Here is a 25,897-nt window from a genome sequence, read left to right as displayed (position 1 = left end):
ATGATATTGAGCTAGCCAAACGTTCATAACGTCTGCATCTGCTCCTGCAATAGGTATGTCACCTAGCGGTGCATTAAGGACATAATTCTTCTGTGCAGCAATGAGGATAATCCTTAGATCACGGATCCAATCCGCATCATTGCTACTAACATCTTTCAACTTATTTTTCTCTAGGAACATATCAAAAATAAAACAGAGGAGCTAAATGCGAGCTATTGATCTACAACATAGATATGCTAATACTACCAGGACTAAGTTCATGATAAATTAAAGTTCAATTAATCATATTACTTAAGAACTCCCACTTAGATAGACATCCCTCTAATCATCTAAGTGATCACGTGATCCAAATCAACTAAACCATAACCGATCATGACGTGAAATGGAGTAGTTTTCAATGGTGAACATCACTATGTTGATCATATCTACTATATGATTCACGCTCGACCTTTCGGTCTCAGTGTTCCGAGGCCATATCTGCATATGCTAGGCTCGTCAAGTTTAACTTGAGTATTCTGCGTGTGCAAAACTGGCTTGCACCCATTGTAGATGGACGTAGAGCTTATCACACCCGATCATCACGTGGTGTCTGGGCACGATGAACTTTGGCAACGGTGCATACTCAGGGAGAACACTTTTATCTTGAAATTTAGTGAGAGATCATCTTATAATGCTACCGTCAATCAAAGCATGATAAGATGCATAAAAGATAAACATCACATGCAATCAATATAAGTGATATGATATGGCCATCATCATCTTGTGCTTGTGATCTCCATCTTCGAAGCACCGTCATGATCACTATCGTCAACGGCTGACACCATGATCTCCATCATCTTGATCTATATCAATGTGTCGTCACATGGTCGTCTCGCCAACTATTGCTCTTGCAACTATTGCTATCGCATAGCGATAAAGTAAAGCAATTATTTGGCACTTGCATCATATGCTATAAAGAGACAACCATAAGGCTTCTGCCAGTTGCCGATAACTTCAACAAAACATGATCATCTCATACAACAACTTATATCTCATCATGTCTTGACCATATCACATCACAACATGCCCTGCAAAAACAAGTTAGACGTCCTCTACTTTGTTGTTGCAAGTTTTACGTGGCTGCTACGGGCTGAGCAAGATCCATTCTTACCTACGCATCAAAACCACAACGATAGTTTGTCAAGTTGGTGATGTTTTAACCTTCGCAAGGACCGGGCGTAGGCACACTCGGTTCAACTAAAGTTGGAGAAACTGACACCCGCCAGCCACCTGTGTGCAAAGCACGTCGGTAGAACTAGTCTCACGTAAGCGTACGCGTAATGTCGGTCCAGGCCGCTTCATCCAACAATACCGCCGATCCAAAGTATGACATGCTGGTAAGCAGTATGACTTGTATCGTCCACAACTCACTTGTGTTCTACTCGTGCATATAACATCTACGCATAAAACCTGGCTCGGATGCCACTGATGGGGACCGTAGTAATTTCAAAAATTTCCTACGCACACGCAAGATCATGGTGATGCATAGCAAAGAGAGGGGAGAGTGTTGTCCATGTACCCTCGTAGACCAAAAGCGGAAGCACAACGCGGTTGATGTAGTCGTACGTCTTCATGATCCGACCGATCAAGTACCGAACGCACGGCACCTCCGAGTTCAGCACACGTTCAGTCTGATGACGTCCCTCGAACTCCGATCCAGCCGAGTGTTGAGGGAGAGTTTCGTCAGCACGACGGCGTGGTGACGATGATGATGTTCTACCGACGCAGGGCTTCACCTAAGCACCGCTACAGTATTATCGAGGTGGACTATGGTGGAGGGGGGGCACCGCACACGGCTAAAAGATCAAATCAATTGTTGTGTCTATGGGGTGCCCCCCTGCCCCCGTATATAAAGGAGCAAGGGGGAGGTGCGTCCGGCCAGGAGGAGGCGCGCCAGGAGGAGTCCTACTCCCACCGGGAGTAGGACTCCCTCCCTTCCTTGTTGGATTAGGAGAAGGGGGAAAGAGGAGGGAGAGAGGAAGGAAAGGGGGGCGCCGCCCCCTCTCCTTGTCCTATTCGGACTTGGGGGAGGGGCACGCGGCTCTGCCCTGGCCGCCTCTCCTCTTCTCCACTAAGGCCCACCATGGCCCATTAATCCCCGGGGGGTTCCGGTAACCCCTCGATACTCTGGTAAAATCCTGATTTCACCCGGAACACTTCTGATATCCAAATATCGGCTTCCAATATATCAATCTTCATGTCTCGACCATTTCGAGACTCCTCATCATGTCCGTGATCACATCCGGAACTCCGAACAACCTTCGGTACATCAAAACTCATAAACTCATAATATAACCGTCATCGAAACTTTAAGCATGCGGACCCTACGGGTTCGAGAACTATGTAGACATGACCGAGACACGTCTCCGGTCAATAACCAATAGCGGAACCTAGATGCTCATATTGGCTCCCACATATTCTACGAAGATCTTTATCGGTCAGACCGCATAACAACATACGTTGTTCCCTTTGTCATCAGTATGTTACTTGCACGAGATTCGATCATCGGTATCTCAATACCTAGTTCAATCTCGTTACCGGCAAGTCTCTTTACTCGTTCCATAATACATCATCCCGCAACTAACTCATTAGTTGTAATGCTTGCAAGGCTTAAGTGATGTGCATTACCGAGTGGGCCCAGAGATACCTCTCCGACAATCGGAGTGACAAATCCTAATCTCGAAATACGCCAACCCAACAAGTACCTTCAGAGACACCTGTAGAGCACCTTTATAATCACCCAGTTACATTGTGACGTTTGGTAGCACACAAAGTCTTCCTCTGGTAAACGGGAGTTGCATAATCTCATAGTCATAGGAACATGTATAAGTCATGAAGGAATGGGTCAAGTCAATCACATCATTCTCCTAATGATGTGATCACGTTAATCAAATGAAAACTCATGTCTATGGCTAGGAAACATAACCATCTTTGATCAACGAGCTAGTCAAGTAGAGGCATACTAGTGACACTCTGTTTGTCTATGTATTCACACAAGTATTATGTTTCCGGTTAATACAATTCTAACATGAATAATAAACATTTATCATGATATAAGGAAATAAATAATAACTTTATTATTGCCTCTAGGGCATATTTCCTTCAATAACTGGCTAGGCTTTTAGGGTTTAGCCATTACAATCTCGTGGTAGATCAACTCTTGTAATACTCATATTCATCAAGATCAATCAAGCAGGAAGTAGGGTATTACCTCCATAGAGAGGGCCTGAACCTAGGTAAACATCGTGTCCCCTATCTCCTGTAACCATCGATCATAGACGCACATTTCGGGACCCCCTACCCGAGATCTATCGGTTTTGACACCGATAGAGAGTACAACCCACCAGGGCGTGCCAGGAGGCCCAGGCGCGCCCTGGTGGGTTGTGTCCACCTCGGGTGCCCCCTGGACCGCCTCTTTGCTCTATAAATACCCCAATATTCTAGAAACCCTAGGGGAGTCGATGAAATATTGATCCAGCCGCCACAGAGTCCAGAACCACCCGATCCAATCTAGACACCATCTCGGATGGGGTTCACCACCTCCATTGGTGCCTCTCCGATGATGCATGAGTAGTTCTTTGTAGACCTTCGGGTCTGTAGTTAGTAGCTAGATGGCTTCCTCTCTCTCTCTCTCTCTTGATTCTCAATACAATGGTCTCTTGGAGATCCATATGATGTAACTCTTTTGCAGTGTGTTTGTTGGGATCCGATGAACTTTGAGTTTATGATCAGATCTATCTTTTTATATCCATGAAAGTATTTGAGTTTCTTTGATCTCTTTTATGCATGATTGCTTATAGCCTCGTATTTCTTCTCTGATATTTGGGTTTTGTTTGGCCAACTTGATCTATTTATCTTGCAATGGGAAGAGGTGCTCTGTAGTGGGTTTGATCTTACGGTGCTTGATCCCAGTGATAGAAGGGGAACCGACACGTATGTATCATTGCTACTAAGGATAAAACGATGGGGTCTATCTCTACATAGATATATCTTGTCTACATCATGTTATCGTTCTTATTGCATTACTCCATTTCTCCATGAACTTAATACACTAGATACATGCTGATAGCGGTTAATGTGTAGAGTAATAGTAGTAGATGCAGGCATGAGTCGGTTTACTAATCTTGGACATGATGCCTATGTAATGATCATTGCCTGGATATCCTCATGAGTATTTGAAGTTCTGTCAACTGCCCAACAGTAATTTGTTCACCCACCGTTTGCTATTTTTCTCGAGATAAGCCACTTGTGAAACCTACGTCTCCTGGGTCTCTTTCTCATATATTTGCCTTTGTGATCTACTTTTCCTTTGCATTTATTTTCAGATCTATTAATCCAAAAATACAAAAATACTTTGCTGCACTTTATTTTATTTGCGATCTATTTATTCAATCTATTACAACTTTCTCTCGTCAACGCACCAATTTCTGGCACCGTTACCCGAAAGGGATTGACAACCCCTTTAACACGTGGGGTTGCGAGTATTTGTTATTTGTGTGCAGGGCCTGTTTACGTTGTGTTGCTTGGTTCTCCTACTGGTTCGATAACCTTGGTTTCATATCTGAGGAAAATACCTACCGCCACTGTGTTGCATCATCCCTTCCTCTTTGGGGAAATATCGATGTAGCTTCAAGCGACATCAAAGGGTGTTCGTTCCTTGCAGGTGACCGCAATACTCAAGTACACTTTCATCAAGCTCAATGAGTACTTCCTAAAGCATTCCAAAAGCACGACCAAGTGGATGGCGAAAACATGGACTATCCATTCAAGGTTCATGATTGGTTGTTGCATCAAGAGCGCAAGTCTTCCCACCAACAAGTGATCAAATATAATAAAAAAGAAATGATCTATCAAATCGATGAGCCAGGTGGGATAATAAGGGACGGTGTGTCTTATGGTGGAGTTGCGTACGAGGCGCACATCAAAAACCGGTGGTGTCAGTGTGAGAGGTCACACAAGTATCATTGGCCTTGCTCGCATTTGATGACCACAACACGGACGAGAAACTTGCCTGTATCCGATGGTACAATGGTGTGGTTGCACGAGTTCACATTGGAACGAACGAGGTTGACGTGGGCGCCTCGGTTTAATCCTTTCCTTGATCCGTCACAGTGGCCTGAGTATGATGGTCCACACATTGTGCCAGATCCCGCACTCATGGTGCCTATGAGGGGAAGAAGAAGAAGAAGAAGAAAGAAGAGGTTCAGGAGTGACATGGATGATCTAGCTAGATACACCGGAATGAAGCAATTTGGTAGTGGTCATTTCATGGAGGTACCAGACACCAACAATTGTGGAGAATGCACGAAAAGACCCAGAACCAACATGAGCACTAGTCAAACACGTGGCTGTAGAGGAGGTTCCACCGGCACACGAGGATGAAGGACTAGTCTTGGAGGGGGCCGTGGAGGAAGGACTAGTCTTGGAGGGGGCCGTGGAGGACAGATGAGAGGTGGTGGTCGTGGATCCAGTGGTTCTAGGACACGTCGGGTTGATAGAGGAAGGCCTATCGACGTGTTGCTAAATCCGGATGGTTGAAATAATGTGAATGGTACTACTTGTCTCCTTCCATGTCAATTTGTTGATATATTTGCTTAACATCTTTAATTGTCTGATTCTTTACATGTCAATGTGTTCATATGTTTGACTTATCATCTTTAATTGTTGTAGGCATGGCTTCATCCGGTTCCATGACGAGGTCACCGTGTGCTAACCAATAAGACATGTCGAACAAGTGGGAGAATGCATCTTTGCACAAGGTGAAGGAGAAAGATGTGAGAATCCCATCATATTGGTGTGGAGATGTTTTCAAGGTGAAGGTTGAGATTACGATCCTCAGGTTGGTCGGCCGCACCCAACCCGAGTCTCGAGAACTATGCACACCGCGTTTCCGTTCCTAAGTATGCTGCCGAGCTAGGAGTTGATCCTCAGGCCGATTTTGCAAATCGACCTGAGTCTTAGGGGCTAATGGGATCAGCGGTGTTATGTTTTCCTTCATGTGCATCTCGGATTTTTGGCTGACACACACCTTGAGGGCTACTGGCTATATATCTTGGCAGAGAATAAATTGCACCAATCAAGAAAAGATATATCCGTAAAAAATCAGCCCAAGACCGAGGTGGTGCACCACCTCGGATGAAGTCCGGCATAAAGCTCAGATACAAATGGTTGGCTCCATAGAGGGCACTTCCGGCATTAAGCTCGGCTAAACTCCTTTGACTTTTTCGAGCCAAGGTGATCTATGACACCTCCGATACAGTCCGACATTGGAGCTCGGTTGCAAAAAGACACCTTGGATACAGTCCGGCATTGGATCTTAGATATAGTCCGGCGTTGGAGCATGGATGCAGTCCGGCGTTAGAGCTCGGCCGCAAAAAGACACCTCGGATACAGTCTGGCATTGGAGCTTGGATATAGTCCAGCGTTGGAGCTCGGACATGAGAGGACACTGCCACACGGGGAAACATCAAACCTAAGGTGTCGGGGGGATGACCCCCGGGTAGGCCCAAGCCGGCGAAGCGACACTTCAAAACATCGGGGCGGCCAGCGCCCCTTGGTCCGGCTGCCCGGCTGCTCCGGCCGGTTTGCCACCTGGCTGCTCCAGTCGGCCCCCCGTCTGGCTGCTCCAGCCGGCCTGCTATGCTGAGTCAACAACGGCGTCACATCCGACCCAACACGGACAAGATGGCCATATCGTGGCCACTATTGCTGATAAAGCATACATTGTTCACTCGTCACACACGACATCATGTATAATGCTACTTGTCCCTGGGCACTAATGTATAAAGTGACGCAGGAGGCACACCCTTGGCCAAGAAGTCACTGACTTGGCCAAGGAGGCACTTACTTGGCCAAGAGGACAAGCACACTACAAAGGACACATACATCCATACACGAGCAGAGAAAGCTCATTCGGCTAGGAGCGCACACAGGCTCACTTGGCCACACACCCACTCACGCACATGGAGACAAGCACATAACTTCTCTCTCATGTCTTCTCTAAATATAGCTCTAGTAGCAACTCTGTATTGCTATATACACTACATATATAGGATGCAGTAGTAAGGGTGTTACCTCCCCACGAGGGCCCCGAACATGGGTAAACCACCACGCGCTATTTGCGCAATCCCGTCCTGGATCTCCATTGCACCTTGCCCTCACCTCAAGCCATCCCGTGGCATTTGGCGTGATGCGATTCACCCTGCGAGAATATCACGACACAAGGTGTGGCGTAAAAAATAACAAGGCATTGATAAAGGCTGAAGACTTAAAGGGCTCCTCGGATGCCTGACGTGTGAACTCTTCGGATTTAGCTCGACAACCCTCAAGATCGAAGATGTGAAGATTTGTTGAACCGGTTTTCAAGACCGACGATCAAAGATGAAGAACAGTTCAGAAGAATCGAGGAGCGTCCCTAACTTAAGACCTGTTCAGGGGCTACTGACGGTGTCCTCGATTAGGGGGTATTCATCACGTCGTCACCCAACCAGCTGGATCGGGCCGAGGACCCCCATGGCGGTTCACTCATGGGCCACTTCGGGCAGCCCATGCCATATACAAGGGGGTTTCCACAAGACTTGGCGCACAAGCCGAGGACTCTCCTAAATCCCTAGGCCTTCGGTGTATTATATAAACCAAGGCCATGCTAGTCAATAGAGGAACTGATATTCATTAGAACAATCTCGTGGTAGATACATGTACCCTGTACTATCCCCCATATGAATACAGTCAAAAGCAGGACGTAGGGTATTATCTCTTCGAGAGAGCCTGAACCTGGTTAAAATCCCGTGTCCATGTTACCATCGCTCCAAGACACCTAGCTTAGGACCCCAATTACGAGATACACCGGATTTCACACCGACACCAGGCATGGAAGATCAGGAGTTTCAAGAAGAGATCTTCGAAGGCATTCACATTCACGCGACCCATGAAGCTTCCCCAGTCAGTTTGCCTGTAGGTTTAAGGCAGATGGCATGGATCCAAGTTTCCAGGATGATTTCCGATGCAAGTGTTTCTTTGGTGTTTAGCCTTCAAGGTTGTATTTGTGTATGACTTAACCATGATGGTCCTATTTATGTAAGACATTATGTATTGAGTGTAAACTCTTGATTATCAGTTCGTTATACACAGTGACACGCTAATCATGGGACACTAATGCATGTAAAATGGGAGGCTTTGACCATATAGGTCGGGGTCCCCACAGATAGTCTAGTGGCTATTCCCGCTCATCCTCTATGATCTTGTGTCACGATGCGCCACAAATCCTTTTGGTACTAGAATTGTGCAGGACCACCAACAATGACAAGGATGAGTCCTCGGAAAACCACTCAACAAGAGTGTTCATCTGTGATGCAAGTGACGGCGTACAATATGAGCATACACAATCTTAGCAGGAGTTCTTGTGGAGATATAAAAAATTGAATGATGAAATTCTTCGAATACCTTGGGACGAAATGGAGCCGAGGAGCATCCGAGTGAAGGGGGCCAGACATTTGGCGGCTCAACCAGGCGACCAAGGAGCGACCGGGTGATAGGGGCCAGAAGGTTGGTGGCTCAACGAAGCGGCTGAGGAGTGTCCGGTTGCGGGGAGGTGGCCGATAGGGGCCGATGCGGGTAGGCAGACGAATGGCGGGCGGCTTGCCGATGCTATATCTGGCTCGTCTGAGTGGCAGCGGGTTGTCGCAGCGGTGCGGGTATGGGGCAGGGTAGTGAGGGACGATGCGGGGAGGCGCGGCCGGTCAGCGGGATGAGACGGGCATGGGGGCGAGCGTGGAGGCACCCTAAAAGTTCGCCGGTTGCCTCATGACAAAGTTTACACGAAAGAGGAAGGGGTTATACACTATCTCATAATTTTTTTACGAGTTCATGGAGCTACTGGAGTATTTTATTTTAAAAAAAATTGGCCAACACGAATGGGGAAGGGATTATACACGATCGGAGCCGTGGAGCAGACAAAAAATTTATGAGTCTCATTGGGTGTAAGAGCATCTACATCTGGGTACCTCAAGCCAGCCTTATACCCCGGATAGGTCGTCCGACCACTGTCCGGGTTTAATTTTGACCCAGACGATCGCCTCAAAGGTCCTCAAACGGCCGGGCTGACCAGCACCCTTCATATCCAACACAAATAAGGGCAGATATGGGGGCACCCGGGCACGCCTGCCACGTCGGACCCGGCCCACGCTGACCCACCCGACCCCACATATATTTCTCCTCATCCACTCGCCGGACCAAACCCTAGGCACTTCACTCCACTCTCCTCCGTCACCCAAGTTCGTCTCTGGCACCTTTCGACCGTCTCCGGCATGGCGGGCAGCGGATCCGAGTCCTTCACCTCCAGATCCGTCGAACTCGAACTCATCCCACGCAGCCCTGAGAAGAAGATGGTCGTTCGGCTTGCGCTCCGTCACGCTCGGGAGGATGCGCGTGCAAGGTAGCACTTGGGCTCCTTTCGCTGGGAATCCATTGCGTCCTCCCAAATGGCGCTAGATCCGGCGCTAGGTCAGCCGTAGCTGCCTCGTCGGAGGCGGTGAAGTCCGTCTGGCGTCCGAACGCGGTGGCGGACGCGAACCCCTCCGTTGGCGCGCCGAGCATCAGGATGCACCATGGGCCTCGAGACGAGTACATGGCACGTCGTGCCCGCCGTGCCTGGCACCGGACGCGGGAGGCGACCCTCACAGTGGTGGACGTCGGTGAGGCGGAGTCGCATTTTCTGGTGCCCCGTATGGCACATCAGTCCGGACGCCGCAACCACATTGTGGTGGACGTCGGTGGCTTGTCCCAGGACGGATCCGTTATCAATTTGACGTCCACCGGCACCGTTCGGGTTACGGGCTCCGACAAGGAAGAGTAAGGCATGGGAGACAGCGGCGCCTTGAGTCTCGTGAGCCGGCTCGCCATGCCTCACTCTACCTTGCCGGCAACCGGACCAACACTCTGAGGGGTGCAGCTGGCCGCCGGACATAGCCATGGCAGAGCCGGGCGAGCGGGGAGCGAAACCGGATGAAGCTCCGCTCAATAATCGTTGCGTTGCATGTAATAATATGGATTTGAGGTTTCTAATTTGAGATATTCAGATGTGAAACGCATTTTTTGAGACATGACTGATCATTGCGAGAGTTTTTGAGGTCGGATTTAGCAAGTCCAGCTATAGATGAAAGATAGCTGGCGGCGGCCATCGGCATTGGTTTGCGCAACCAGCCATGGCCCTTGGGTGGAGCAGATGTAGCGTTGCCACCGGCCTTCTTGTCTGCAATTGATGTTGGGTCCGAGCCGCAAGTGGATTTTGCCTGCTCTGATCTGCATGTCCGACGATGGCACTTGTGCTTCAAAATGGAGCTTTGGTGTCACCCTCCTAGTCAGATGCTTGCGTCGGAGCAGAGTTTTCGGTGGTGTTTGGTTCTCTAGTCTTAGGAAAAAAAAATTATAGTCCCAACTAAAAAGTCCTTAGTCCCTGAAAAGTCCCTCCCTGTTTGTTTCCAGAGACTAAAAAATCCCTAGTCTCTTCCTAGAGATTATTAAATGATCATGTTGCCCCTAGTATATAGAAAAATAACAATCAAATAACACCATGGGGTGACGGGCCAATGAATGCATGGAAGGGCATTGTTGAAAAAGTCCCAAAAAATCCTCAAAAGACTCTCCTTGAGAGTCTTCTTTATTTAGTCCCAAATGCCTATTTCAGTCCCTAAAAAGCTCCTTCCGTTTGGTAAAAAAGTCTTTAAAAAAACTTTTTCTAGTCCCTATAAAAAAATCCCTGAAAACAAACACCCCATTCGTCAGCTGGCACGAGGGGCAGTTTGCTGGGTTGGGTAATTGCATGCTGGCCTATGCGGCAGGTTTCTTGGCCAAGGGCCCTCGCGCGTGAGCGGCGGACATCAGAGGACGCGCTGTCGGTGCGCGGCAGGTCAGGTAGGAGGGACGGCGGGGCCCAGCGACAGGGACGACGAGCCAACGCTCTATGAGCGCGCGTGGAAGTCTTGGCCGCACGTCGTCGCCGTCCCACGAATCGCCCAGGCAGATGGCGCACTCGTGCGCCGCGGCCACGTCCCGGACGCCGAGTACCCGAGCAGCGATGACGTGCACGCAAAGTTATCGTTCCCACGGTGATGCAGGGAGGAGGACCAAGCGGAAACGGACCAAGCGATTGAGATCTGACTACGCTCATGTTGTTCGGCAGTTTTGCAAAAAACATCTGATGTGCCAGATACATATGTCGTTTTTAAAAAAATATATCAAATTAATGGTGTAGATACTAATGGGTCCGTGGTTTGCTGCAAGCCTACATTTGACCAGCCTTTTGGGCCTGGCCTACCGTCCATGTGATATGTGAAAGAGCCGTTTCACCCTTTCAGCACTTCCCGTGAATAAGGGCATCTCCAGCCGTTGGAGCCCCCAAAACACCATTAAATAGAAAAAATGATGTTTTGAGAGGCCAAATGCTTCATCAAGTCGAAATAGGAGTGCATGGGGAGGCATCTTCCCAGCTACACCCCACTTCAACCAAAATTTGTGAGGGAAACGATTAAATGGTCCAAGAAAAAGGACACGTAGAGAGACACGATTCGTCGAAACTTTCGCCGGCGCCCCTGAGAGTCCCCCAACGCGTTGGGTTTTGCCTGGATTTTGTCGGTGCTATTTTGACGTCCTGGGAGGGGGGAGAGGGGGGGTGCGCTGGGGCGTAGCTAGGCCGTTTTTCGACAAAAAGCGTCGCCAAGACTAAAACCGAGCCTAAAAAGATTTTTCGGGAACGTCCTGGAAGGGCGGATGAAGATGCTCTAAAGCGGAAGTGAAACCGCGCTAATGACTGGAGCCACACGGATCTCTAGAGATCGGATGGCTCGGGAGGAGGTTTGCGCCAGCAGGAAAAAAAACCGGCTGAAACTAAGCGTTTTCTTTTTTTTTACGAGTTCATCGAATTGTTGGAGCATTTTTTTAAAATTCTTTTTTGGCCAACAGCAGGATTTGTTATAGACACTGTACTGCCGGAGATGCTCTTAACTGCACACGCAAGCAGCTTCACCTGTGCTTCACTCAAGAAAACAAAAGAAGCAGCTTCAGCTGTGCCGGCCGGCCGTCTCGTCCCCGACGGAGATGGCGAGGGGCGCAACCACCATGGAGGTCCGCGCCGACGGCGTCGCCGTCATCACCATCTCCAACCCGCCCGTCAACGCCCTCTCCTTTGACGGTACATCTCCATTCCCCCCGACCGTTTTCCGCCGGATTTGGCCTCGATTCCGCGCGGTTTCCGGAAGATCCGCGTGGGATTCACATCGCCCAGGAGCGGCCCGGCTCGTCTGCTGGAGCGCGCAGCGTGCTGTTTGATGACGCGATTTTGCTGCGCATTGGGGAATTCTTCGGTTTTCTCCCAAGATCATGGAATTTCCTAAATTGATCTGCGCATCACGTTTCAGTAGCCCCCACATATGCAGAACAACGATCGGCCATGGCCGCGGCAACGGAGTGGCTCTGCCTGCTGCCTGCTAAAGATTACCGACTAACATTGCTCCACCCACATATAGAACTGTATGCCCATTTCTTCATGCCCATGTATTGTGTCATGCAAGCGGGACAAGAAACAACGTGCGTTGCTACGGACTAAAAAAGTTCGTTATGTTTATGAAACTAATTAACTTATTGAATTGAAGTGCTTCTTAGAGCAATCTAGATAGCAGCACTGTTCCGTGTGCCATGTTTATTGACCGACAAACTGATGATCCATCAGTGTTCAATCATTTTCCAAGCGTAGGTAAATTCTGTGGACTAGTAATGTGGGCATGATAGGCCTCTCTTTTCTGTTCTGCAGTCATAGCTAGCTTGCAGAGCAACTATGGAGAAGCTCTAAGAAGGAATGATGTCAAGGCCATCGTTCTCACTGGTATTTAACAAAATCACCTTGTCAGGCATCCTATGCAAGTGCGATATTTCTAGTGTTTTACACTTTGTGCAGGGGCCAAAGGGAGGTTTTCAGGTGGATTTGATATAAATGGATTCGGAAATAAACCAAGTAAGAACAAGATGGTACACTGAGTATTTTGTTGCATTGCTCACTTCCATTGCTAAGTCTCCGTGTCCCCCCACCCACCCAGAAAACGAGAAGCCCGGGTCCTTTTCGATTGATTTTCTGACTGGCGTAGTGGAAGGTAACTTATGAGCCTCTTCGTCTAACCCAAGTTTGTCAACAAGTAGACCTTTTCCTTACATTTCATCACTAAGTACTAGCTGCTGCCAGATGCTCAGAAGCCGTCAGTGGCTGCTATAGATGGTGTTGCTCTAGGTGGTGGCTTAGAGCTTGCAATGGTATGGTTAGGTTCTATATTTGGGGTTATGCTTAGACCTTTTCGGTTTCTCTGAAGAAGTGTCTATTTGCTCAACACTGTACTTTCTTCTTATGCAGGTTTGCCATGCTCGCGTTTCTACACCGTCAGCTCAATTAGGACTACCTGAACTTCAGCTTGGTATCATTCCTGGAATGGGAGGTACTCTCAAGTCTCAGCACGGTCTTGCATGTGATATTATATTTGCTCATACTTCCCTGTGTGTACTTCTTACCTTTGGTCTAAACATGAGTACATTGTGCACTGCACCTGTCCCCTTTGGAAAGAGGCTACCGTGTTCTTGTTCATATTTCCATTTTACTTACGGGATACAAAGGAAGCAAAAGAAGAATGGTAGATCCATATGCCGTAGGATGGAAGAGATTTAACCCCATAAGCAATTGCCCTATGCGGTACGCAGTAGATGTAGAATTATGACTTCTTGAACTAACTAGGCCTCCTCAGGCCTGAGGCATTTCATTCAATAAACATAATCCACAGTATACATATGAAAGAAACTAGGAAGAAAGGGAACTTGGTGTAATCTGTTAAAAACACTCTTTTGTTTATCGGTCTGCTGTATCATACAGCTAACCATGATACATAATCATTTTAAAGGAAAGGTATAAAAAATGTTCCACTGCAAGTTCAAGAGACGGCTCCTTGCATGTTGATTTCTCTGCTAAATTCACAGGCTGCTCAAATTTTCTTTTCTTGTTTTATGTTGATTGAAAGGTCTTCACCTACTGCAGGAACACAACGATTGCCCCGCCTTGTTGGCCTGCAAAAAGCTCTTGAGATGATGTTGGTATGGCTGATTTGTACATTGCAAGATGCAATGCATGCACAGTTGTTTTCCTCGTGTTGAACATGCAAGAAAATTATGAGAGTGTTGTGTGTTGACCATGAATACTTGTGTCTTTTCTTAATAGATGTCAAAGTCTATAAAAGGAGTAGAGGCTCACAAATTCGGTTTGGTTGATGCCATAGTTTCAGCTGATAAGCTGGTCAGCACTGCCTGTTCTTGTGCTCTGGAAATCCACGAACACAAAAAGCCATGGTTAAAGAGTCTCCTGAGAACGGATAGACTTACAGATATTGTGGAAGCAAAGAAAATTCTTAAATCTGCGAGAGTACAAGCCCTAAAACAGTCTGCTAATCTTCAACATCCATTAGTTTGCATTGATGTTATTGAAGAAGGAATTCTTTTTGGCCCTCGTGCCGCCCTCATGAAGGTAAATCACTAGGTAGTCCTACATCGTGGAGCATCTACCATAAGCCCTTAGTGGTTCTTAGTGCTTTTCAATATTCTATTTTGACAATTGACAGGAAGTGCTTTCTGGAAAAATGCTTGAGCAATCTCAAACAAGCAAAAGCTTAAGACATGTCTTTTTCGCCCAACGCGCAACTTCAAAGGTTGGTAGAACTGCAAGGATAAAGCTTTGGAAATATTTGTTCTCATACTTGCTTTTATCCAGCCTCAGAAGTTAGTGTTATTTAGTTATCGGCTCCCAGTAAAACCAAAACACAACAATAGTTCTTATATTTCTTTCAGTCTAATTAGTTGAAGGTCAGCACACTATAAAGTGCAGAACATATATTTATTCATTTTAGAAGATGAAACTTATGATCTGAATGTAACATGTGCAAAAATTCCGGATGTTTGTATTCTGGTTTTCCTTTATTACATGTAAGCTCCTTTTGCATCTACTGATAAAAATGCTCATAAGGTCGGTATAGGACCATAAATATTAAATGGAAACTGGGCTTTTCTTGGAAGTTAGCGGTTTAGCATGATGTATGCATTCATTTAACTGACTGTCTCATGCTCTAATAGATACCAAATATTACCAACTTGGGTTTGACACCACGGAGAATACTAAAGGCAGCTATTGTTGGGGGAGGTCTAATGGGATCCGGAATTGCAACTGCGTTCATACTGAGTGACATTGTGGTAGTCTTGAAAGAAGTAAATGAGAAGTTCTTGAATACTGGTATTAACAGAATTAAAGGTGAGTTCTTTTTACCTTGGAAACTTCTATTGAGATTGTCTTTGCAGTTTATCATATATTCTTTCTTTTCTGTTCAGCCAATTTGCAGAGTTTTGTCAAAAAGGGAAGAATGACCAAAGATGATTATGAAAATAAACTTTCTCTACTGTCCGGTGTTCTTGACTATGAGCAATTTAGAGATGCAGATGTGGTCATTGAGGTAGATCCAGTTTGTTGACAAATACTTCTTTCTCTGATCTTATTCCATAGGAAATATCACTGAACACTGATCTAGTGCTCGTTTCATCCTGCTCCTCGATAATAATCTATATAAGCGGATGCAACTGGTGATATTCAAGGCACCTCCTTCGCTTTGATGCCTAAAGAAATCGTACTAGAATTCTAAATAGGAAAATCGACTAGTAGGCCCCACAATAATCTAAAATGTAAACATCCTACAAACTCCTTATAAACCCAGAAACAAGGAGCTGTACCGCTTATTGTGCTAGGGACAAGTTATAATGGACAAGATTATCATATATAGATAGTGGTGATATTTGAAATATAAAATTGTACAGTACTAACATGCAACTGCGCTGGGAAAGTAAAATGTCGCTGATTTGTGTTAACTTCCAGCATAGTGCCATAGTTATAAAATCAGAAATGGTATCAGGATATTTGCTTTACAACATTTTTTCCTCTTTGTTAAACAAAAATATCTACTTAGCTTAGGGCCAAATGGACAATGATTGTGATGGAAAATTAATGCAAGTCTTGGAAGATTGTGGAAGCAAGAAATATTTTCTTATTTCAAGTACTACCATTCTTATCAAACATTTGCTTATGTATAATCATTTATTATGTTCACCACAGCTTTTGAGTCAAGCATTCTAACTTGCACTAATCTATATGCTTAGATGAAGGAGAGCACATAATGATCTTGACGGCTACTTGATAAAATCTTGCAGGCCGTTATTGAGGATATATCGCTGAAGCAGCAAATATTCTCTGACCTTGAAAGGAGCTGTCACTCTAATTGCATATTTGCCACAAATACTTCAACGATAGATTTGCAGTTAATTGGCCAACAGACAGCTTGTCAAGATCGAATTGTTGGTGCCCACTTCTTCAGGTAGTCCATTATGCACTTCATATTCCATATCCCATCTTTCTCAACTCAAGTATCTAACTGTAGTATACTTGCAGTCCAGCTCATGTCATGCCACTGTTGGAAATAGTTCGTACTCAGCAGACTTCCTCACAAGTTATTGTGGACTTGCTAGATGTGGCGAAGAAGATACGGAAAACACCAATTGTTGTTGGGAGCTGCACTGGGTTTGCTGTCAATAGGATGTTTTTTCCTTATGGACAGGTGGCTGGTTTGCTTGTTGATTATGGTTTGGATGTATATCACATAGACCATGTGATAACACAATTTGGAATGCCGATGGGGCCATTTCGGTAAGGATATATCAGATATTGTGAGCTGCACAATTGGCCAGTTCCCTTGCATACTCAAGCAGTTAGGCTACGGCTTTTAGTGAATTACTGCAGAATTTTAAGATCATTTTTTTGCCCTTGCTTTCTGATTTCTGGTATCATAGGAACCAACTATTGTCCACAGCTTTGACAAAGCATTATGGTTCAGTGTTGACTTAGATGAATAATAGCTCATTTAGATGTAAGCTTGCACTGGTAGTGTTTAATCTCGGTCCTCTGCCATATGGTCATTTTTCTTTGTTTCTTTCCTAGTCAAATACTTATGTTTGATCTGGGAACTTGTAATATATTTTGGTTGGCTGCCGCGTTTTTGCACCTGTTAAGTTAATAAATCAGAGTAGCTACTTCCTTTTGAGTTTTTATTGGTTTCCAGTAGAGTATTGTGGTAGGACCGAAGTAGTCTTTTGATGGAAAACATATTTATGCTATCTTGTTCCTCTTTTGGTTGCTTTATAGAGGTTGTCTGTTATTTGCTTTGATATTGGTAGAGTTCTTGGTTTTTATTATCATAGAGTGCCTTAACATTGTTCCCATGCAATCTAGTTCAGATTAATGCAACACATGTACACACCTTCATGTTCATTTATGGAACATTTTCGTAGATATATATTTATTTGTCTGACAGTAGTTTCTTTTTTATCATGTCTGTACAGATTAGCTGATCTTGTAGGCTTTGGCGTTGCCGTTGCCACTGGAAAGCAATATTATCAGAGTTACCCAGAGCGATGCTATAAATCGCTTCTTACTGCAGTTATGCTGGAGGAGAACAGGACAGGTTCTTCCATATCGAAAATACACTCCACTTAGTGCTTGGTATCTCATTGTTAATTAACTTGTGGAATCCTGGACAGGTGAATCTTCTCGTAAGGGATTTTATCTTTATGATGATAAGCGACAAGCTTCTCCAGACCCTGATATCAAAAAGTATGTTGAGAAATCAAGAAAGATGGCAGGTGTTGCACAAGATCCTAAGGTCATGTTATATCTAACTTAGTTATCTACTTCTGGTTTATTAAAGAATGATTTGAAACCCAAAAGAAAATCTTGTTATCTGTACATCACCTGCATGGACACATCTCAGTGTCACAGATGTATTCATTTTAGTTCTCACGGTACCTTTCTCTATCGCTGGCATGTGTTGTATCTTCTTTTCTGTGTTCATTTTCTTTGGATGATCTGTAAGATGCAGAAAATTTGGCTATGAGATAAACCCAACTTAAATGATTAGTTCAAGTCCAAAATAACTCGGGGCACTATTCAGTGCACTATAAGCTATATGTGAATTACAAGATGTGAACATTGTACCATATCACAGTTTGTGATCGAGTACATGTTGTCTGTGTGTGCATCTTTTTGCCTGTCATCGTTGTACTGCACACCGTGTACATACTAGCCTGTCGATTCAGTGTTTCACTCGTTTTGCTCAAACAAATCTGACAAGCGATTTCATTTCCCTCAGCTGCTGAAATTAACAGACAAGGACATTGTAGAGATGGTCTTCTTTCCCGTGGTGAATGAGGCCTGCCGAGTCCTTGATGAGGGAATTGCACTGAAAGCATCTGATCTTGATGTAGCATCCATTATGGGAATGGGCTTCCCTTCTTTTAGGTCCAACTGCTTACCCCTGAACTGATATATATTTATCCTAACTGATATATTTATCTTAACTGATCAGTCCTATGTGATCTCTTTTTACACCAGGGGTGGAGTGATGTTTTGGGCCGACTCTCTCAGCGCGGAATACGTGTACCGCAGACTGGACGGGTGGTCCAAAGATTATGGAGAGTTCTTCAAACCCTGTGAATATCTAGCTGCCAGAGCTAGTCACGGCGCATCCTTGGTAAGATTCTATCGCATTTCCGCGTCATTGATGTAGCTTTGGGATCCGGAATGGCGCTTCTTCTCATTCTACTGAATTAGTGAATTTTGCATCACCTGATTGTGCATCCCCTGAAAACTGTTGCAGGCTGCCACCACAGCTGATGGCACCAAGTCGCGACTCTAGATGGTTTACCTGGGTGTTTTGCCATGTCCAGTCGGGATGGAGGAGCTGGAATGTTCCGGATACGATCGTGTATTAGATGTAATAAAGTGCACGGCAAAAATGCTAGGTTGGTTTTGAGTGTTGGTGGGTGCGGCTGTTTTTCTTCTGCAACTGCTGCTGTGTGATGTGTTACCATGGTCTTACCCACGGCCCAGTAGTTTTGTGCATTGTGGATTCCCCTGGCGTACTGTTGCGACATGTCCGCGAAACCTCTGTATGTTTTTACAGGGCCAGGGATAGTACATGCGATCCTTGTCAATTGTGGAAATAAAATGCCAACCTTGTGTCTTTTCCTCCGTTGATTTCATATACATCATCCTCAGTTGAAACTGCAAACCAATGGTTGGACGGTTAGAAGGACAGTGGTATCACCGTGTTCAAATCCTAGACACCGGTATTCGTGTTTTTCTGAATTTATTTTATGTCTTTTGGTGATGTACTGGGTTAACATAAAGAGAAAACCCTGTATTTTTGCGACTGCAGAAAACGAAAATTATGTGGTGGTTCGTGTGTCTAGAGCAGATCTCCGGCTGCAACTGCGAGGCGTGCAGCACATATACATACGCAAGGAAAGGCAGACCGTCCACCTCCACGTACCAGACCAGCTGTGCTTCCAACGTCCATACGTGTCCAAGAGGCGTTTATCCGTATACCGTACTTTGAGGAGCAAAGCAAACCTACGACCAGGTGAAGGAACTTATATTATGGGACGAAGGGAATAGGTTGGTTTTGAGTGTTGGTGAGTGCGGTCTTTTTCTTCTGCAGCTGCTGCCGTGTAATGTGTTCAGGGGCGAACCCAGAACAAAAATGACCCGGTGTCCATATGTACATCACATATGCATAGAAACATACAATGCTATACATAAAAATTACATACTTAGAATGCGTTTGGTTACAATGTATTTCAAGAATACTATTTTGACAAAGTACCGTTTCAAATACTTTGAGATGTTTGCCTCTAATTAAGATTGCAGTATTTCCCCGCAAAAACAATCAGTGCAATTCCTTGTAGTCAAATACATTACTACAGCAAAAATACATTAGTGCATTATTATTTTTTGCTTTCAAATACTGCAAAAATACTTTAAAAAATTGCAGTATTTGAAAGCAAAAAATAATAATGCACTAATGTATTTTTGCTGTAGTAATGTATTTGAAAGTATCCACAAAACTATGGTATTTTTGCTGTATGAAAAAAAAGATCGGGACCTCTATTTTAAAAACCGAGGAAAACAACAAAGGACACTAGTGGTGGTCAAATACAATACTACATAGTATGTTGCTTGCCAAAAACGGCACCATTTTCGCAGTAGTTTTAGAAACTGATGGTTTCATATGCTAAAATATTCATTGTCATCATGGGGTTAAAAACTGTAGTCTCAAACAAATTACTCCCAAACAGAGCCTTAGCAATTACTAGCTGATTATATGAAGTTAAAAAATAGTAAAGCATAAAAACTCCAAACAATGGAGACAAGGATGATCGGCAAAAATGATAAGCACTCCCAAAATTTGGAAATTCACAATAATTCAATTCTCAAACAAATTCGTAGCGGCATACATATTGAAAAATCCCGGTAATCCTATTCTCAAATACACGTGCATAGGTCCAAAAAAAAATGCAGTAATCCAATATGTAATTGTAACATCCTTAAGATTTGAAGCCCTAGTTCGGTGTTTGAGAAACAAAAATTGTGAGAAATAGAGATACGCACTTGAAACAGATCGAGGGGTTCTCTTGCCGTACCTTTTTCTTTCCGGTGATCTGGGTGAGTCACGGAGTCAGGCGGGACGACACTGGCGCGCCGCGATGTTTCGATGGCGAGCAGAGAGGTGGGCGGCGATAGGGCTAGCGTGAGCTTTCTGAGGAATCAACGCGAAGATGCGAGAAGCCAGCAGGCTGGAGGCCCACATACACAAACCAAACCAGATCGATCAAACTCTATCTTGTCGTGTGCCTGGACTATTAGATGGGCATTGCTCGTACACCGTTTCGCTGGCTCTGGCCGGTGTCCATCGACTAACTTTACCGGTGTCACAGGAGTATATGTGCCTTATATAGTACGTAACGAGAAATTTTACCCGGTGTCCTGTGACACCGGCAACGACCACGTGGGTCCGCCCCTTATGTGTTGCCGTGGTCTTACCCACGGTGCAATAGTTTTCTGCATTGCGGATTCGTCTTACCCACGGTGCAGTAGTTTTCTGCATTGCAGATTCCCCTGGCGCATTGTTGCAACATGTCCACAAAACCTCTGTATGTTTTTACAGGACAAGGGATGCGAACCTTGGCAATTCTGGAAATAAAATGCCAACCTTGTGTGGTTTCCATGCATTGATTTCATATACTCTCCTCGTTTCTAAATATAAGCCTTTTCAGAGATTTCAATAGAAGACTACATACGGATAGGGAGCAAAATGAGTGAATCTAAACTTTAAAATACATCTATATACATCCATATATAATCTGTATTGAAATCTCTAAAAGGTCTTATATTAAAAAAAATTAAGTAAATCTACACTATGCGTCTATATACATCTATATGTGGTATGTATAGAAATCTCTAAAATGTCTTATATCTAGAGAAAACGGAGGTAGTATATACCAACCTCTGTTGAAGCGCTGTATTTTTGCGACTGCGGAAAACGAAAATGATGTGCTGGGTGCCCGTGAAAATTTCACAGGCCGTATGCAGATGCAGGAAATGATGTGCTGGTTCATGTACCGAGAGCAGATCTGCAGCTGCAACTGCAAGGCGTGCAGCACGTACACAGAGCCCTCCACGTACCGTACCAGCTGTGCCTCCAACGTCGATACGTGTCCAAGCGGCGTTTATCCCCGTACCGTACTTTGAAGAGCAAAGCAAACCTACGACCAGGTGAAGGAGCTTCCCGGTACGTAGCTACTGCGGCGTGAATTTCTGGTGGGTGACGACGAGTCCGTCTGACTCCGCGCGCGACGTGGATGGACTCCACGGCCGCCGGCACTGCTCACGTGCTCCGGCCGTTTCCCGAAGGCGCGCGGGCGACGATTGACGAGCGGGTCGTGTTTGTTCGTCTGGCCAGGCCAACGCTTCAGCAACACACCGGACGTCCACGTCTGGATTTCTTCTTTCAAGTCCCGACCGTCCTTGCAGTTTGCGTGACAGCGTGAGTGCGCGTGAACAAACTGGAGAAACCGAAACGCAACCGTAGCCGGCCTCACAGCTCTCTATCCAACTCCAAGGGAGGAAGGCAGTCGACATCAACCTGCAGCAGCGTCTGACCAGCTTCAACTTCCAACGAAATCCTGGCTCGTGTGGGGAGAGCGTGCATGTGCCGGCTCGGCCCTCGCGGCACCGTGCTCTCCGCTCGTCACAACAGAACGCCTACGCTCTAGAGACCGGTGGGAAAGCGTGGAAAGCTCACTCAGGTCCCTTTCACCGCCCAAGAAGAGCTTCAACTGTCAAAAATATGTCGTGAATTTTCGTCTGGTTTAGATGAAAATCATCATGTTTGTTCAAATCCAATTTAAAATATCGGAGGCTGCAACTATCGAGTCGGGGTGCTCCGAGCCACCTGACGCCATGCTCTCTCGCCGTCGGGATGCTGCGACTGACAGGGCTGGATGCTGGGATCAACCACCTGAGATGTTGGCATTGTGGTAACCACATATGGAGCCGAATGCAGGGGAATGCTACGATGCCATGGTCGGTAGCTGCTGGGAACCAACAATGGGGGGACGCTACGATCACGGCTTGGATATGCTGGAACGGTTGCAGGGGACGGTATGACCATGGCCAACCGTGCTGCGACCACGCCCTTGACACCGAACTCTGACCTACGGCGAGGGTGGTTGATGGGGGAAAGGGCAACCAATGAGGGGCGGTGGTCCTGCTGCGTAGCAGCGCGAAGGGGGCTAGGAGGGAGCAAGAACAAGGGATGGGGCATCTAGATCGCGGGGAGGACGATGCCCATTGGATGAAATAGTTATGAGCTTTTCGGATCGAACGGCCCCGGAGGTGACTAGCACAAGGTCTTTTTTTTTCAAGAACACCTCGAAAGGGGCAGGGGGTTCCTGCATTTCATTGAGAAGAAGAGAGTTGGTCCAGTTTATAAGGAAAACCAGACCCGAAAACCTAACTAGCACAAAGTCTGGCAATAATGAAGCTGCATCTAAATTAAAATGAGTTGAGAGACATATACGCTCTGTCCCCTCGGAGGCGGCCTAGGGTTTTCCAGTCCTCCGGCGATCTGCGCCGGGAGTATCGTTTCTTCCGGCGAAAGCCGATCTCTCTCCCTTCTCCCCTACGCTACACCCTTCCCTCTCGCTTGGGCTGAACTAGGGGGCGACTGGTTCGCCTACCCGGCCTTGGTGGGGAGCAGGGTGTTGCTAGGGTTACAGAAGAGTCTTCGTTGGTTGTTCTGCTAGTTTGCTGGGAGGCATGGCTAGTCAGGTGGATGAAGAAGCGCCCAAAGGTCCGGGAGTTGATAGTACCACCGATCTACTAGATCGCCTAACCCTGCAGGAGGATGAACTTGATGATTTGGTTTGGGAAGATGAGATTGATACAGAGGAAGTCAGACCAAAGTGGCTTGCGATTGGACGTCTTTTGACGACCAAATCGTTTAGTCAGAGCGCTCTCATTGGTGACATGTGTGCGGCATGGAATCCAGCAAATGAAGTAATTTGGAGGAGGATAAATCCTAACCTCTACTCTATCCAATTCAACTGCTTGGGTGATTGGAACAAGGCCATGCATCAGGCCCCCTGGGATTTCAAAGGTCATGCTTTAATTCTTGCTGAGTATGATGGTTTCTCCAAGCCAGAAAAGGTAAAACTTGATCGGTTGGAAACCTGGGCACAAATTCACAAACTGCCAGATGGAGTTCTGAAAAACAAAAGCTTTCTGGAAAACCTAGCGAGTCGCATTGGCGAAGTACAAGAGGTCCAGGTTACGCTCCCTAATGGTTTTGTTGGCGAGTTTATAAGAGTCAGAGTAAGGCTGGATGTAAGCAAAAAATTAACAAGAGTAGTCAGATTTACCAAGGCGGGTGTAACTGAACCTTACAGTGTGAAGTTTGAGAAACTACCAACCTTTTGTTATGAGTGCGGTATGATGGGACACTGGTATGAAGAGTGTGGATCAGGAGAGCATGATGCCACAAAATTTGAGTGGGGTCCGTCATTCTTGCTTCTAGAAGAGGGGCTAGAGGAGGTAGACCTGGTGCTGCTAATCGTGGTGAGGTGCCTGAAATGTCAGGTGGTCGAGGCCGAGGCCGTGGGAGGAGGGAAAATAATTTCGGTGGCCGTGGACAAAACCCAAGGGACACAAAACATGAGAACATGGTGAATCAATCTGAGGCCCCTGTTTTGGGCGAAGGTATACTGTCAAATTATGATCACAATAGAAGCTGGAGGTTTAATGCCCAAATGGACCAAGCAGCCATTATAGGGACGTCACCGGTGATGACTGACCAACAGCATGAAGACTCCCTTGGGTTGAGGAAGAGGGCTGCTCATGACTCGACATTGAGGGGCCCGACGAATGATCCTCTTGATCAGAGTACGGAACTAATTCCGGTGGGTAATACAGTTGTGATTGCTCAGCATTTTGAGGGAAGTGAAGAAGAGGCCTTGGTTGACGGGGGCACGCCGCAAAAAAGTCTGAACAGGAAGAAGCTAAAAGGAACAGATGGAGAGGCAGTTATAAAAAAATCTGATAATACATCGGCGACCTCCGAACAGGGGGATCGCCGGAAGCAATGAAAACCTTAGCATGGAACTGTCGTGGAATGCTTTCGTCTACGGCAGTTCGAGAGCTCTTGGAGCTCCAAGAGCGTGTGAAAGTGGATGTAATTTTTTTATCAGAATCACATTTAAATAAGGATAAGGCAGTAGGATTGAGGGTTAAGCTAGGTTTTGATTTCTTTCACTTGGTGGGCAGTGATGGCCGTTCTGGTGGACTTGTGCTCTTTTATATTCAGTTAATGAAGTGGTCTTGAATTACTCTTCCGACAATTTTATTGACGGCATAGTGATGGATGGTGACAATCCATCATGGCGGCTAACTGGGTTCTATGGGGAACCAATTTGGGAAAGGAAGCACCTCTCGTGGACATGCTTGCGTGATCTTCATAATAACAATGCGGGGCCTTGGTTAGTGCTTGGCGATTTTAATGAAATAATCACTACAAGTGAGAAAGAAGGAGGTAATTTTCGGCCTCAACACTACATGCAGGAGTTCAGAGATTGTATTGATGATTGTGGCTTGCAAGAGGTCATGGTGATAGGAGACTTGTTCACTTGGAGTCGGGGGCCTATTAGAGAGAGGCTCGATAGGGCCTTATGCAACGAGTTATGGGCAAGAAAATTTCCGTATGCAGGCTTGGTACATGAGCATCATATACATTCAGATCACAGGTCGATTCTCCTTGACACTGAATATTATAAGCCAATGATGGGTCTACAGCAGAAGCGCAACCGTATGTTTGAAGCGCGCTGGATGAACAAAGAGACAGTAAACGAGATCATTAGTTCGGCGTGGGAACGGGCCAAATTGGCGGGGCTAGGTCCCCCGCTTTCTATCCGAACTAACACAGTTCTCACTGACCTGCTTGAATGGGATCGAGAGACACTCAAGAGCCCAAAGAAGAGAATAAACAAGCTTAAGAAGGAAATAGAGAAACTAAGGCGTGGTCCTAATACTTTTGAAGCGCGGCAAAAGATGAAAGAGCTTCAGGTTCTTGTTGAGAACTTGTTGGATCAGGAGGAGATGATATGGCTCCAGCGTGGGCGCACTAACTGGCTACTTCATGGCGACCGGAACACAACTTTCTTTCACAGAGCAGCAGCAGCGCGGAAGAAAAGGAACTGCATTAAAAAACTACTAGACGATACAGGAGTGTGGAAAGAAAATGATGATGATATAAAGACCATTATATCCGGATACTTCACTGAGCTATTCACTTCGCAGGTTCAAAATCCGGACCATAATGTGTTGTCTTTAGTGGAACGAAGAGTAACA

At 46.0% G+C, this 25,897-nt stretch overlaps 1 protein-coding gene across 1 annotated transcript; it reads left to right on the top strand.

Moving 5' to 3' along the window:
• The first annotated feature begins 12,056 nt into the window (after positions 1-12,056).
• Positions 12,057-19,183, top strand: LOC119276751 (glyoxysomal fatty acid beta-oxidation multifunctional protein MFP-a-like). Its single transcript, XM_037557899.1, has 18 exons — positions 12,057-12,226; positions 12,845-12,916; positions 12,989-13,045; positions 13,128-13,181; positions 13,271-13,338; positions 13,436-13,517; positions 14,108-14,163; positions 14,288-14,590; positions 14,685-14,771; positions 15,193-15,367; positions 15,445-15,566; positions 16,315-16,478; positions 16,553-16,807; positions 17,500-17,621; positions 17,698-17,819; positions 18,306-18,454; positions 18,548-18,686; positions 18,813-19,183. The coding sequence occupies exons 1-18, from the start codon at positions 12,133-12,135 to the stop codon at positions 18,849-18,851; spliced, it is 2,160 nt and encodes a 719-aa protein (XP_037413796.1). The 5' UTR covers positions 12,057-12,132; the 3' UTR covers positions 18,852-19,183.
• Positions 19,184-25,897: the final 6,714 nt, after the last annotated feature.

This window comes from Triticum dicoccoides, chromosome 1A (assembly GCF_002162155.2).
Source record: "Triticum dicoccoides isolate Atlit2015 ecotype Zavitan chromosome 1A, WEW_v2.0, whole genome shotgun sequence".
NCBI lineage: Eukaryota > Viridiplantae > Streptophyta > Magnoliopsida > Poales > Poaceae > Triticum > Triticum dicoccoides.
This window is presented reverse-complemented; position numbering and strand designations above follow the sequence as displayed.